At 47.2% G+C, this 15,000-nt stretch overlaps 1 protein-coding gene across 1 annotated transcript in view; it reads right to left on the bottom strand.

Moving 5' to 3' along the window:
* The window catches only part of CLEC16A (C-type lectin domain containing 16A), a gene marked incomplete in the record, with an annotated part of 3,039,290 nt that overhangs the window by 2,763,054 nt on the left and 261,236 nt on the right, over positions 1 to 15,000 (bottom strand). Inside the window, 1 exon segment of the mRNA XM_044089149.1 lies at positions 3,603 to 3,736. Coding sequence (XP_043945084.1) covers positions 3,603 to 3,736 — 134 coding nt within the window.

The raw sequence follows: 15,000 nt of genomic DNA, 5'->3' as shown, positions 1-15,000 counted from the left end.
TGGACTTTTTAAGACCAAAATGGGAAACTTGACTTGTAATAATATATGCTCAAGAGGTACGCTCCCACTTGTAATGAGATACATTCAAAAGGTACGCTCCCACTTGTAATGAGATACTTTTGAGAGGTATGCTCCCACTTGTAATGAGATACACTCGAGAGGTATGCTCCCACTTGTAATGAGATACACTCGAGAGGTATGCTCCCATGTGCGATGAGATATACTCGAGAGGTACGCTCCCACTTGTAATGAGATACACTCGAGAGGTATGCTCCTACGTGTAATGAGATACACTCGAGAGGTGCCCTCAAACTTATAATGAGATGCACTTGAGAGATTTGCTCCCATGTGTAATGAGATACACTCGAGAGTTACGCTCCTACGTGTGATGAGATACACTCAAGAGGCATGCTCCCACTTGTAATGAGATACACTCGAGAGGTATGCCCCCACTTGTAATGAGATACACTCGAGAGGTATGCTCCCACTTGTAATGAGATACACTCGAGAGGTATGCTCCCACTTGTAATGAGATACACTCGAGAGGTATGCTCCCATGTGCGATGAGATATACTCGAGAGGTACGCTCCCACTTATAATGAGATGCACTCAAGAGGTATGCTCCTACGTGTAATGAGATACACTCGAGAGGTGCCCTCAAACTTATAATGAGATGCACTTGAGAGATTTGCTCCCATGTGTAATGAGATACACTCGAGAGTTACGCTCCTACGTGTGATGAGATACACTCGAGAGGTATGCCCCCACTTGTAATGAGATACACTCGAGAGGTACGCTCCCACTTGTAATCAGATACACTCGAGAGGTATGCTCCCACTTGCAATTAGATACACTCGAGAGGTATGCTCCCACTTGTAATTAGATACACTCGAGAGGTATGCTCCCACTTGTAATTAGATACACTCGAGAGGTATGCTCCCATGTGCGATGAGATATACTCGAGAGGTACGCTCCCACTTGTAATGAGATACACTAGAGAGGTATGCTCCTACGTGTAATGAGATACACTCGAGAGGTGCCCTCAAACTTATAATGAGATGCACTTGAGAGATTTGCTCCCATGTGTAATGAGATACACTCGAGAGTTACGCTCCTATGTGTGATGAGATATACTCGAGAGGTATGCTCCCACTTGTAATAAAATACACTCGAGAGGTACACTCCCATTTATAATGAAATGCACTCGAGAGGATTGCTCCCACATGTGATGAGATATACTCTAGACGTACACTCCCATTTATAATGAAATGCACTTAAGAGGTACGCTCCCACTTGTAATGAGATACACTTGAGAGGTACACTCCCATTTATAATGAAATGCACTTGAGAGGTATGCTCCCACTTGTAATGAGATACACTTGAGAGGTATGCTCCCACTTGTAATTAGATACACTCGAGAGGTACACTCCCACTTATAATGAGATGCCCTCGAGAGGTATGCTCCTACATGTAATGAAATACACTCAAAGAGTACGTTCCCACTTGTAATGAGATACACTCGAGAGGTGCCCTCCCACTTATAATGAGATGCACTTGAGAGATTTGCTCCCATGTGTAATGAGATACACTTGAGAGGTACGCTCCCACGTGTGATGAGATATACTTGACTGGTATGCTCCCACTTGTAATAAGATACACTCGAGAGGTACACTCCCATTTATAATGAAATGCACTCAAGAGGTATGCTCCCCACTTATAATGAGATGCACTTGAGAGGTATGCTCCCAATTGTAATTAGATACACTCGAGAGGTACGCTCCTACTTGTAAAGAGATACACTTGAGAGGTAAACTCCTGCTTATAATGAGATGCACTCGAGAGGTACGCTTCCACTTGTAATGAAATATGCTTGAGAGGTACACTCCACTTGTAATGAGATACATGCAAGAAGTACTTCCCCACTTGTAATGAGATACGCTCAACAGGTATTCCCCCACTTGTTATGAGATATGCTTGGCAAGAACACTCCCACTTGTAATGAGGTATGCTCGCAAAGTATGCTCTCATTTGTAATGATATTCGCTCGAGAGGTATGTTCCTACTAGAAATGACATACGCTCGAGAGGTACGCTCCCACTTGAAATGACATACGCTCAAGAGGTACGGTCCCACTTGTAATTAGATACGCTCAAGAGGTACGCTCCCACTTGTAATGAGATACACTCAAGAGGTATGCTCCCACTTGCAATTAGATACGCTCAAGAGGTACGCGCCTGCTTATAATGAGATGCACTCGAGAGGTATGCTCCCACTTGTAATGAGATACACTTGAGAGGCAAGACCCTGCTTATAATGAGATGCACTCGAGAGGTGTGCTCCCACTTGAAATGACATACGCTCGAGAGGTACGCTTTTGCTTATAATGAGATGCACTCGAGAGGTATGCGCCCACTTGTAATTAGATACACCCAAGAGGTACACTCCTGCTTATAATGAGATGCACTCGAGAGGAATCGAGAGGTACGCTTTTGCTTATAATGAGATGCACTCGAGAGGTATGCTCTACTTGCAATGAGATATACTCGAGAGGTACGCTCCCACTTGTAATTAGATACTTTTGAGAAGTATGCTCCCACTTGTAATTAGATACACTCGAGAGGTACACTCTCACTTGTAATTAGATACTTTTGAGAGGTATGCTCCCACTTGTAATTAGATACACTCGAGAGGTACGCTCCCACTTGTAAATGTGATATGCTCAAGTGGAACGATCACATGCGCCCATCAGCAGGTGGTACTGTTCTATCGCAGGGACATCTGCAGGATGACTTGTGAAAATCTGGCCCTGATATTGTGAGGAAAGGGCCTAGGCCCTAACAACAGACAACATAAAAGCATAATTTAAAAAACAATGTTATAACTCCCAGAGATCTAGCAAAGTAGGAAAGACAAAGAAAACAAAATAAATTAATTTTACTTAGAAAAATGTTGTTAAATGGCAAAAATTCAAATGGCAGCATATTGTCTAATAAAGGTGAAGCAAAGAATATCTGTGAAGACAGGGCACTCCCAGTGCATTATGGAAAGGGGAAAGATTTAAGGAAGCCTGCGAAAGTTATATCTGCCAAGTAGTCCTAATGCTTGCTTCTGCAGTCTAGTTATTAAAAATGACAAACTTCTTCATCAATACAATTAGGTCTGCAACACGGAAGAATGTAATTACTAATTAAGGGATGATCTGTACATAAACAATGTTACTTTAGATTTTGAAATATTAGAAAAAAATCCAGATGGATGCAATATGTCCTTATAAAACAGCCCATTGCAGGTAGTTGACTATAAAGTAGTAAAAGAGCATGTGAATGAGGAAGAGCAGCCCCCACAGTCCTCCTTGTTGGTTGGCAATCCTGCTCATGCAGACTTACATTTGCATCTACAAATTAGAAGTAAATACACTTCTAGACTAAATGCAGATCAAGGGGTGGCTTTTCTTCAGTCATCACAGAAAGTCTTTAAGAAATCAAACACACAAATATACTTAGGGGTATCGTAAAGAGAAAAAAATGTATAACAAATAATGTTCCTGAGGCTATTCAATTAGGTTATGCAGGATACATGAACAGAAATAAAACTGCACTTACAAAGGGATGTTTCATGGCTGATGTTCTCAAATAAAATATTCAGGGTCTGAAGCAGCTGCACACAGACATAACGCCCAGATTTTTGCCGAAGAATATTCAAGAAGAAGGCAAACATGTTTTTCTCCAAAAAGAAGCTAAAAAAAAATAACAAAATTACTTCCAAGCAGACACAGAAATTATTTTCTTAGTTTTTATTATTCTTCAACTATAATGTTCCTAGAATAATCAGAAATTAAGATGTAAAGTGCCAAGAAGACGTAAGCCAGAACAGTCCCTCTGTCAAAAAGAATTACATATATGACAAGCTTTTGTTAAGAAGTCTCCAAAAGCACAAAAAAACAGTACTTTCTGAAAAACTGCGTTTTTAGCTCCAAAAATACACATATGTATACATTTCTACACACTATATATATATAAAAAACACAAACACACACATAACCATACAGGTATTAGACAAACATAAATACATACATATATGTACAAATATGTATCTATGGGTCTACTTCAGATAGTCGAATGGCCATAACATCGACATGCATATGGCCCAGACGAAAACATCTTCACATCAAACCCGTAAAAAAAAATCCTTTTTTTTTGCTGCAGCAGACTATGCTCTCCTGCGTCTCGCACACCACCCGCTACTTAAATATACCAACTCCAAGATCACACATACATTGAAGTGAATGTGAATTTTTCCCTATGGCGATCTCCATGCAAATGATTCAATGTTGTGAAGAAACAAGGCTTTCGTCTTGGCCATATGTGGTCCGAGGTTATGGCTGTTCAACAATCTGGAGGGAACCCATATCTATATATACAATGTGTTTCTGTATTGATTTTTGTATCTCCATCTTTGTATCCATGAACACATAATAAAAGAGAGACAAAACATTTTTGTTTCTTGTCCAGAATGCCATAAAACTATACAAACACACACACACACGACAGATATATAATAACACACATGCACATATACTGATGCAGGAGACAGAGCATGATGATTATGCTCCTAAGTTGGGAAAAAAACAAACTTGTTATGCATTTTTTTTTTTGTCAAAGAGGTGTACAGCAAGTTTTGTTATGCACTTTCACAGTCATTATGCTCTAGTCTTGTGCTATAACATACACAGCAGGCGTCATGGAATGGTACTGGGAAACAGCTTTACAAGCTGTAAAATAAGAAGTTATGTACTCACCATAACGTTCCATCTGAGTAGGTATGTTCATTTGTCTGCAACCTGTGGGATACAGATCCGATCTCGGATCCGAGCCGGCAACTTCTATCAGCAGAGATCCGAGCTCCTAGCTCCTCCCCCTACCCATAATCCCCTGCCTGCCCTAACTGACCTCAGATCAAGTTTGCCCCATAGCACAACAGATAACAGGTGTCCCAATGGGAACATATGCTAATAACACAAGAGCGATCAAATCGGTCAGGGGGAAGGAGGGGGGGATGGTTGCAGACAAATGAAAATATCTACTCAGATGGAACGTTATGGTGAGTACATAACTTAACAGCAGGCAATAAAATCAAATTTCTTTTAATTCCAGAACAGCACATGTAGTCAGCTCTAAATAGAACAGCAACACAGATAAGCCAAGCGCTTTCACCCAGTATATTACTGGGCTTTTTCAAGGCAAAAAACAAAGCTATCCTTTACACATCAGTTTTAAATAACCAGTTCAATTAAATGGTAACTCCACCCATCAATTAAAAGCTAATACCGTTGATTTTGTTGTGTTAAAAACGTAGTACAAAGGGAAAACAGTTTCTCAGGTTAAATCATGTGTGTTTTTGTAAGAAATACTTCTTAATGTAGTCAATAATGGTAATAACACCATACAAAGTGCCTTATACAGTACAATAAATCAAACTTTTTACAATGACATTGTAATAAATATGAAGCTTTCTAACTGTTTCACAACACTACCTAACAACAACAACAACAACAAGAGCAACAAGAAGGTGAAAGAAGAACAGGGGAACCTATACACAATTGAGCTAGATGGTCACATATTATAACCGTGCTCTTCTCATTTTTAAAATGCTGTTAATGTTTAGGCCCTCATTCATTCCAGGAGGGGTGCAGGCATCCAATTTCAACTGCCAGAACAGCTCTCGAGTCTCCAATTTAGCCTCCCAGTTGCCCCCTCGTGGGTCTGGCACCACCTGCTCCAATACCAAAAATTTAAGGTTCATGCCTTCACATGTCTGGGAGTGTTTAGAAAAGGCATTGGTGTCCTTACATTTAGGAATATCATATTGGTGCTCATATACCCTTCTCCTAAGCTGTCTCTCGGTTTTACCAACATAAAACCCAGAACAGAAAGTACAAATACCCAGGTATACCACCCCTTTAGTTGCACAATTAAAATGCTGATGAAACTTGTATTTAAACCTTCTTGAGAAAATGGTGATGGTGTCTTGGTCAAACATAAATTGACACTGTTTACATTGACCGCATTTTAAAGTGCCAGGCCTCTGATTATTAATGTCATAACCCATATTTTTTCTCCCCTCAAACAGATCTTTCAAGTTTCTACCTCTTTTTCTAACAAAGCTAGGCATCAGGGGAAAAAATTGTTTGAGATCAACATTGGTAGATACTATGGGCCAGTATTTTCTAATAATGCTTTCCAAGTCATGGGAGCTGGAAGAAAAAGTGTGTGAAAAACTGTCCTTAAACTTGTCAGTCTTCTTTTTTTACCGACATGGACCCCGGGGGGGAAGCAGCGTATTCCTTAATTAGATCCAGCTGCATCCTAATAACGTGTGCCATGTAGTTCAAGGCCCTCATAGAGAAGGTCGCTGAACTGAAGGCCCACTTCCCAAGACGGTCCATCGCACGAGACTCCTTGCTCGGAGGATGAACCGTGGGGCTCTCCTGAGCCAACTCTTTCTTGGTGGCTGCAGCCACCAACATGGCATCCACGTGGGGACCTCTGCTCCAATGTGATCTCTCTGCAGGGGGGCTCAAAATTTTGTCTGGGCATTTGGGGATCGGCTCTACGGTGTCCAGTTCCTTCCAAGCCCTACAGGATATGAGATCCACCAGGGGGTCGGGTGGAGGGGACACCCAAGAGGTAGATGGTCCTGCCTCAAATGCCTCAAGGAATACGGACTTGTCAGAGGAAGCCTTGGGGGCAGACTACCCACCTCTGATTTTGAGAATTTCCATGATGTCTCCAAAGGAGACATCCTCAGGGGGTGATCTAGGGGAGCCTTCCCCTTCATCCAAGTCCGTATCTTCTGTGAGACTCTCAGGGGAGTCCATGTGCCTCCTTTTGCACTTTGCCTTGTGGGGAATCTCCTCAGGGGGGCTGTCCGAGGAGTCCTCACGGGCTGTATCCTGTTCCACTGGAACTCCTAAAGGCGCTGAGGCAGGCTGCCCTGAGGGCCGGGTGAGGGGAGCCAGGACCAGATGAGAAGGAGTGCGGGAGGGAGCCGAAGCCAGGACCGGAGGCCTGGAAGCACTCGACAGTGCCCTCTCCACCGCAGCGAAAGCCGAGGGGAAGCCGCTCTCAGACGGATCTGAGATCCGACTCCCACTCGGATCCGAAGCGGGGATCGGACCCAGCGCCGAGAATGTCAGATCCGAAGGACCAGTGTGCTCCGACCGGGACGGAGCCGAAAGTACACCGAATCCCTCGGATCCGAAGCTCGGCCCATGGCTCCCAGAGGTCGGATCCGACAAACTCGAGGGAATAGTCGGAGCCGACGTGCCCAGCACGGTCAGCTCAGACCTACCCCCGGATCCAACGTGGCTCGGCTCCGAGCACTCCGAGCCCAGAATGCGGGTCGGAGAAGGAGCTATAGGAGCGAAAAATGGGGTCGAGCTCCCCCCCACAGGGGGGGGGGAGGCAAGAGCACTCCCATCTGCATCTGGGCCTGGATGAATCTCCTCATCATCCGGTCCATATCCGCATCAGACATGCTAAAAGTGGACCTCGACGAGGCCACCGAGGCAGACCTGGAGTGTCGCCTTGATGACCTCGATGGGGACCGGATCACCTCCTCCTCGGGTCCCGGGGAGAAACAAGGGGATCGGATCCGAGGAGGAGGAGATCGAGAAGACTTGGACGGGGAAGCCCTCTTGGCGGGCGGGGCCGATGAAGAGTCCTCGGCCCGCCGCTTAAGGAGCTTCTCCCACCGCTTCTCTTTCCTGGCCTCCCTATCCTCCAGAGCCGAAGCGGAAGGTTGAGTCCCGGTCGGAGGAAGGGAGGCAGGAGTGACCGCTACCGGGGGGCTAGCGGGCATCGAAGCACCGGAGGCCGAAGCAGAGTCTGGGGGTAGAAGGCCCGCCAGAACTAGCTTCAACCTTCGATCCTTGAGTGCCCTGGGGTTGAACGCTGTGCAAATCGCGCAACCCGAAGAGAGGTGTTCAACCCCAAGGAACCTAACGCACCGAGTGTGGCCATCAGCCGGTGAATGCTTGTGACCACACTCGGTGCATTTCGAAAAAATTGCCTTAGGGGCCTCCGACATACTGTAGGAAAGCACACTCACTAGGCCCCTAACACTCAGTCACACACACATGCTACGACCAGCAGGGGAGGGAGAAATATTCTTAAAATAAATCAAAAGTATGTAAGATATAAAAAGGTGTAAACCTACCACACACACAACCAGTCACTCAGAAAGAAAAAATACAAAACTTTTTTCCTCACAAAACGCCAAGAGCTCTGAACCTAGCTGTTGCTTGAAGAGCGGCAAACTAGATCTGAGGTCAGTTAGGGCAGGCAGGGTATTATGGGTAAGGGGGAGGAGCTAGGAGCTCGGATCTATGCTATGATAGAAGTTGCCGGCTCGGATCCGAGATCGGATCCGTATCCCACAGTTTGCTGACAAATGAAGTTCCTACTTCAGATCACTTGTTATGCACTTTCACAGTCATTATGCTCTAGTCTTGTGCTATAACATACACAGCAGGCATCATGGAATGGTACTGGGAAACAGCTTTACAAGCTGTAAAACACTTGTTATGCACTTTCACAGTCATTATGCTCTAGTCTTGTGATATAACATACACAGCAGGCGTCACAGAATGGTACTGGGGAACAGCTTTACAAGCTGTAAAACACTTGTTATGCACTTTCACAGTCATTATGCTCTAGTCTTGTGCTATAACATACACAGCAGTCGTCACGGAATGGTACTGGGAAACAGCTTTACAAGCTGTAAAACACTTGTTATGCACTTTCACAGTCATTATGCTCTAGTCTTGTGCTATAACATACACAGCAGTCGTCACGGAATGGTACTGGGAAACAGCATTACAAGCTGTAAAATTAGAAGTTATGTACTCACCATAACGTTCCATCTGAGTAGGTGTATTCATTTGTCTGCAACCTGTGGGTTATGGATCCGATATCGGATCCGAACCGGCATAGTTTCCAGCTATGGATCCAAGCTCTCAGCTCCTCCCCTCACCCATAATGCCCTGCTCTACCCTCATGACCTCAGATCGAGTTTGCCAAAGCAACAATACCCTCAAAAGGGTAACAAGTAATATGCAGGAAACTGAAGGGCCAGGGGGATAGGAGGGCGGGATGGTTGCAGACAAATGAATCCACCACCTCAGATGGACCGTTATGGTGAGTACATAACTTCTAAATCGAAAGTAGAATATTCATTTGCCTCCAACCTGTGGGACAGAGTCCCCAGCTACCTGAATCTTGGGCGCCATCATGGAAGGATATTCGAGCACCATGAGCCAAAGGATGCTCTACCGCTGGATGCAAGATCCAACTTATAGTGAGAAATAAATGTATGAGATGAAGCCCATGTAGCTGCTGCACAAATATCATCCAGAGGAATCCTAGCCTTGAAGGCTGCTGAGGTAGATACTGACCGGGTTGAATGGGCATGAACACCCTCCGGTGCGCGCCTTCCTGACGCTTGATAAGCCAATAAAATGCACTGTGAAATCCAGCGGGACAGAGAAACTTTGGAAATTGGCTTGCCCAAATTGAATTTTGCAAAGGAAATAAACAGCTGGTCGGATTGCCTATGACCAGCTGTCCTGTTGAGATAAAATCTTAGTTGCCTGTGAACATCTAGTGAGTGTAGCCTATATTCACCTTTGTTTTCATACTTAGGGAAGAAAACAGGAGGTTAATGGATTGATTGATGTTTGCTTCAGAAGCGATTTTAGGAAGGAAGGACGGTTGGTCCTGAGGGAGACACGGTCCGGATAAAAACCAAGTAAGGAGGTTTAGCTGATAAAGCTTGAAGTTCAGAAACTCTCTTGGCTGATGTAATGGCTACCAAAAGGCTGTCTTGTAAGACAAGAATTTGAGGTCCACTGTAGCCGCTGGCTCGAAGGGGAGCGGTCAAGGCCTGTAGGACCAAAGAAAGGTCCCAAGGAGGAACTGCTTGCTTAATAGGGGGCCTGAGAAGGAAAGTACCTTTAAGAAAAGTTTTGCACAATTTGGCTGACATAAGAGGATTAGACTCTTGACCAATGTGATAGTGAGAAATTGCCGCCAGTTGAACTTTGACTGTGGAACTGCTGGCACCATCATTAAAGAGAGAGGTTAGAAAATCAAGCACTACGGGAGAGGAACCGTGAAGGATCTAGGCCTTGCCGCTCCGCCCACACAGAGAAACGTTTCCATTTGCTTGTAAACCTTTCTAGTGGATGGTTTATGAGCCGCCACCAAAATAGCCTTTACGGTGAAGAGATACCGGGAGTCCTTATCAAGAGTGGAACTGGAGCAGCCAAGCGGTCAGCTTCAGGCTGTCCAGGTTCGGAGGAGGAATGCAGGATGGATGGGATATCAGATCCGAATAGGATCTAGAATCCAAGGAGGATTCACCGAGTGAGACCTTAGGAAGGGGAACCAGATCTGTCGAGGCCAGAACGGAGCAATGAGAATCATTCTGCAACCCACCCGAGAGGCTTTCTGAAGAACTTGCAGCATCAGAGGCAAGGGTGGATAGGCATACAGAAGACGGGTGGCCAAGCATGCACCAGAGCGTCTCTTGGGGTACCTCCGGAGGAGGTATCAGAGCGAAAAACTGTCGCACTTGGTGTTTGAGGGAGAGGCAAAAGATCGCATGAAGGGTTCCCCACCGTGCGAATATGCGTTCCTACTTGACAATTGAGAGACCACTCGTAAGGGGTCAGAATGGTGCGACTGAGCTTGTCCGCTAGGATGTTGGACCGACCGAATGTGCGTTGCTATGAGAAAGCGATTGGTGGAGATTGCCCATTCCCAAACTCTCATGGCCTCTCGACAAAGAGGGTAAGACCTTGTTCCCCCTTGCTTGTTGATGTACCAGACAACAGACATATTGTCCGATTGAATGCAATTGTTCCCAAGGGAAGAAAGTCCTGAAGTGCTAGCAACGCTAAGAGCACTGCTCTCATCTCTAGAACATTGATATGCAGTAAGCTCTCTCAATCGTTCCGTGCCTTGGACTGTCCGGCCCGCAAAGTGCCCCCCACCAGGCGGGAGGCGTCCGTGGTGACCGTGGCGAGACGGGGAGAAGCAAAAAATGGGCGACCCTGGTGGAGATCCGGGGAGTGGAGCCACCACAAGAGGGAGCGCTTGCAAGCGTTGCTGATCGCTATGGGATGATACATGGGAGAGCAAGGTATGACCACTGTACTAAGGCGTCCACTGTAGAATGCGCATATTGAGTCTGGCAAGCCGCAGAAGTCCTATCCGCGAAGCCCTGCACGCTAGCGCCCTCAGGCCCCACTCCGCTGGGACAGAACATGCATGGAGAATGGCCGCACCTGGAGCTGCAGATTTAGAACTCTGTCCGCAGTGAGGAAGGCTCGTAAACTCCTTGTGTCTAGGCTGGCCCCTATGAAATCTAAGAGCTGAGTGGGTGCCAGGTTGGACTTTGTATTTATTGTGATGCCCAGAAATGGAGCAAGATGGAGAAAGGAGTCTGCGCCGAGAGAAGTAGATGCCTTGTTGGGGCGGTAAGCCAGTCGTCCAGGTAGGGAAAGACCTGCACCCTGAAGCCTCAGGTGGGCCGCTACCACTGCTAGTACTTTGGTAAACACCCTGGGGGCTGTGGTGAGACCAAAGGGAAGGACCCGAACTGGTAGTGACTGGCTCCCAGCCGAGGCGGAGAAACCTCCTGGGCGTCTGTCCATTAGGATGTGGTAGTACGCGTCCTTGAGATCTATCGAGCACATCCAGTGGCATTCTCCCAGAAGGGGAGAATAGATTGTAGAGTGACCATTCGGAATTTTTCTTTGGGGACTGCCAGATTCAGGAGAGAGAGGTCTAGGATTGGTCTTAGTTCCCCGTCTTTTTGGCACTAAAGAACCTGGAGTAGAACCCTGATCCGATCTGGTCTGGGGAGCGGGCTGGATGGCTCTTTTCTCTAGCAGATGGCCAATTTCTGCTAAAGCGGCCTCCCTTTGACCGGGTGGTGCGTCTGGGAGGGACTTCATCTTTGGAAGGTGAAGGAAAGGAATGCGATATCCCTGGATATGATTTGGAGAACCCAGCGGTCCGATGTTATGGACTCCCATGCCGCTAGGTGCCCAGCGTCCCCGACTGCCTCCAGAGTAGAGCAGTCGGGCAGCCCTCAGGGCTGCTGCGCGGCCGTTCAGAGAAAGGTTCCCTGGACCCGAAGTTTCTGGGAGCCCCTCTGCCTCTAGTGGCGTCCTCCCTGTCCTCCTCTGCCACGGAAGGACTGGTTGTCCGGAGCAGGCTGGGACTGCTGCGACTTCGGAACCACATCTTCTTCTGACCCTTTTGGTTCCTAGAATGGGGCCTCTGGGGTGCAGAGAAGCGGATTCGGCGGCAGACAGCGTCTTCCCGTCCTTCTCGCTCTGGGTCAACGTCTCATGAGCGGTCTTGCCAAACAGAGCAGAACCATCAAAGGCGTTATAGCGGCAGCGCCTTGAAGGGCTCAGAAAAATGCGCAGTGGGCGGAGCCAGGCCTGGCGTCTAGTGACCAGTCCTGTCCCGCAGCTCTAGGCGCCCTCCGTAGCATGGGAGAGTAGCCGCAGAAGTATTTGTGACTGACCTAAGAGTGGCCATTTTGGTGGAGTGCAGAGCTCTGTCCTCCTCGAAATGGACTCAGAGATGCAGCGTACTCCTTAAGGTCTCGCTGCATCCGAATAACATGTGCCAAATAGTTCAGCGCCCTTACCGAAAAGGTCGCCGAACTGAACATCCGCTTCCCGCGGTCCATCATCGAGACTCCTTGCTCGGTGGGTGGACTGAGGGACTCTCCTGAGCCAGTTCCCTCTTTGTGGCGCCGCCATCAACATGGCATTTACAGGAGGCCCCTTGCTCCAATGGGTCCTGTCAGAAGGCGGGCTAAGGATTTTATCAGGTCTTTGGGAATTGGCTCCACGGTGTCGGTTCCTTCCACGCCCTGGTGGTAATAAGGTCCACCAGGGGTCGGCAGAGGACACCCAAGAGGTAGACGGGCCCGCTTTGAATGCCTCCAAGAACACGGACTCGTCGAGGAAGACTTGGGGCAGACCACCCCTGATACTGAACATTTCCATGATGTCTCCGAAGGAGACATCCTCGGGGTGACCGTGGGGAGCCTTCCTTCCTCCAAGTCCGTGTCTTCAGTGAGAGACTCAGGAGTCAATGTGCCTCCTTTTGCCGCGTATGCTTGCGAGGAGCCTCCTCTGGGGGCTGTCAGAGGAGTCCTACGGCAGCAATTTGCTCCATAGGAGCAACTTGGGGCACAAGCGGGCTGTCCCAGGGGCCGGATGGTGGAAGCCTGGCCCAGTGCAGAGGGGGCGGGACGAGCCGGCAAGTGCCGGGGTCCGGAGACCCTCAACAGAGCCCTCTCCACTACATCAAAAGCGAAGGAGCCGACCTCGACCAAAGGATCCGACAATCGGCTCCCCTCGGATCGAAGAGTGGATCGAGGCCGGCGCCGAAGCACTCGGATCCGAAGGGGACAGTGCGCTCCGACACAGACGCGGCGCCGAAGGAGCACTGATCCCCGGATCCGAAGCTCGGATCCAGGCTCCGAGATCGGGTCCGGCGCACTCGAGGGCATGGTCGGATCCGGCATGCCCAGTACTATCGGATCCGACCTCCCCGGCTCGGCTGCTCGGCTCCAGCTGCTCCGAACCCGGAAGCGGGTCGAGAAGGAGCAATAGGCTTGAAAAGGGTGTTGAGCTCCCCGAGGGGAGGCAAACACTCCCATCTGCATCTGGGCCTGGATGAACCTTCGCATCATCGGTCCAGATCAGCATCGAAGGCTATGGGTAGATCTCGGCGAGGCTACCGAGGTAGGCCTGGAATGCCTCCTCGATAGCCTGCGCCGGAGATCGGGTCTCCTCCTCCTCAGGACCGGTGAGAAGCACACAGGTGACCGAGCCGAGAAGGAGGAGACCGCCTCCAACTGAGGCCGGGAGAAGCCGCTTGGCTGGCGGGCCGAAACAGAGGTCTCGGCCCGCTTGGGTGCTTCTCCTCCGGTCCTTTTAGATGCATCCCTCTCCTGTCCTGAAGCGGGAGTTTGAGTCCCAGGAGCAGGAGGGGGTGCTACAGGGGAACAGCTGCAGCCGCAGGAGTCCCCGAAGGAGCGGGGTCGGAGCCGAGTCCGCGGTAAAGACCGCCAGGACCAGCTTGGACCTCCGCTCCCTCAGTGCCCTGGGGTTGAACCCTGCACAAATGGAACAGCCAGATGTGAGGTGTTCAACCCCAAGACACTTAACACCGAGTGTGGCCATCAGCCGGTGAGAGCTATGGCCACACTCGAGCATTTAGAAAAATGACTTAGGCTGGTCAGCCATAGTCAAAATTAACCAAAAGTTACAGAAGTAACTTAAAACAATAAACTAAAAGCACACAGGCCTCACACACACACGTACCAGCGAGGGAGGGAATAAAATATACTACTGTAAATAAAATTAAACCAAAACAAAAATGGTCACTTTTAAAAAAGTTAAAAAACAAAAATTTTGCAGTTAGACTTTTTTAAGGCTTCTAAAGTGAACCCATATATATATATATATATATATATAACACACACACAAATATATATATATATATATATATATATATATATATATATATTTTTTTTTTCAGTTTTTGTTATTGCTGGGGATCATCTGCCCCCATGACTCCCCCTCCAATTTGTCAATCACCTACTGCATGTCTTTGGGATGTGGGAGAAACGCAGCAGGGGGAAAAAGCCAAGGAAATGCAATTTTAAAAAAGCAAGAATCAAACAGTTTGGGGGAAAATGCAAAAGCTGCACCAGGGCCATCCAAAAAAAAAAAAAAAAAAAAAAAAAAAAAAAAAAAAAAAAAAAAAAAAAAAAAAAAAAAAAAAAAAAAAAAAAAAAAAAAAAAAAAAAAAAAAAAAAAAAAAAAAAAAAAAAAAAAAAAAAAAAAAAAAAAAAAAAAAAAAAAAAAAAAAAAAAAAAAAAAAAAAAAAAAAAAAAAAAAAAAAA

This window comes from Protopterus annectens, chromosome 12.part0 (genome assembly GCF_019279795.1).
Source record: "Protopterus annectens isolate FY-2018-M chromosome 12.part0, PAN1.0, whole genome shotgun sequence".
Taxonomy (NCBI): domain Eukaryota; kingdom Metazoa; phylum Chordata; order Ceratodontiformes; family Protopteridae; genus Protopterus; species Protopterus annectens.
The sequence above is the reverse complement of the archived record's forward strand: the minus strand, read 5'-3'. Positions and strand labels throughout refer to the sequence as shown.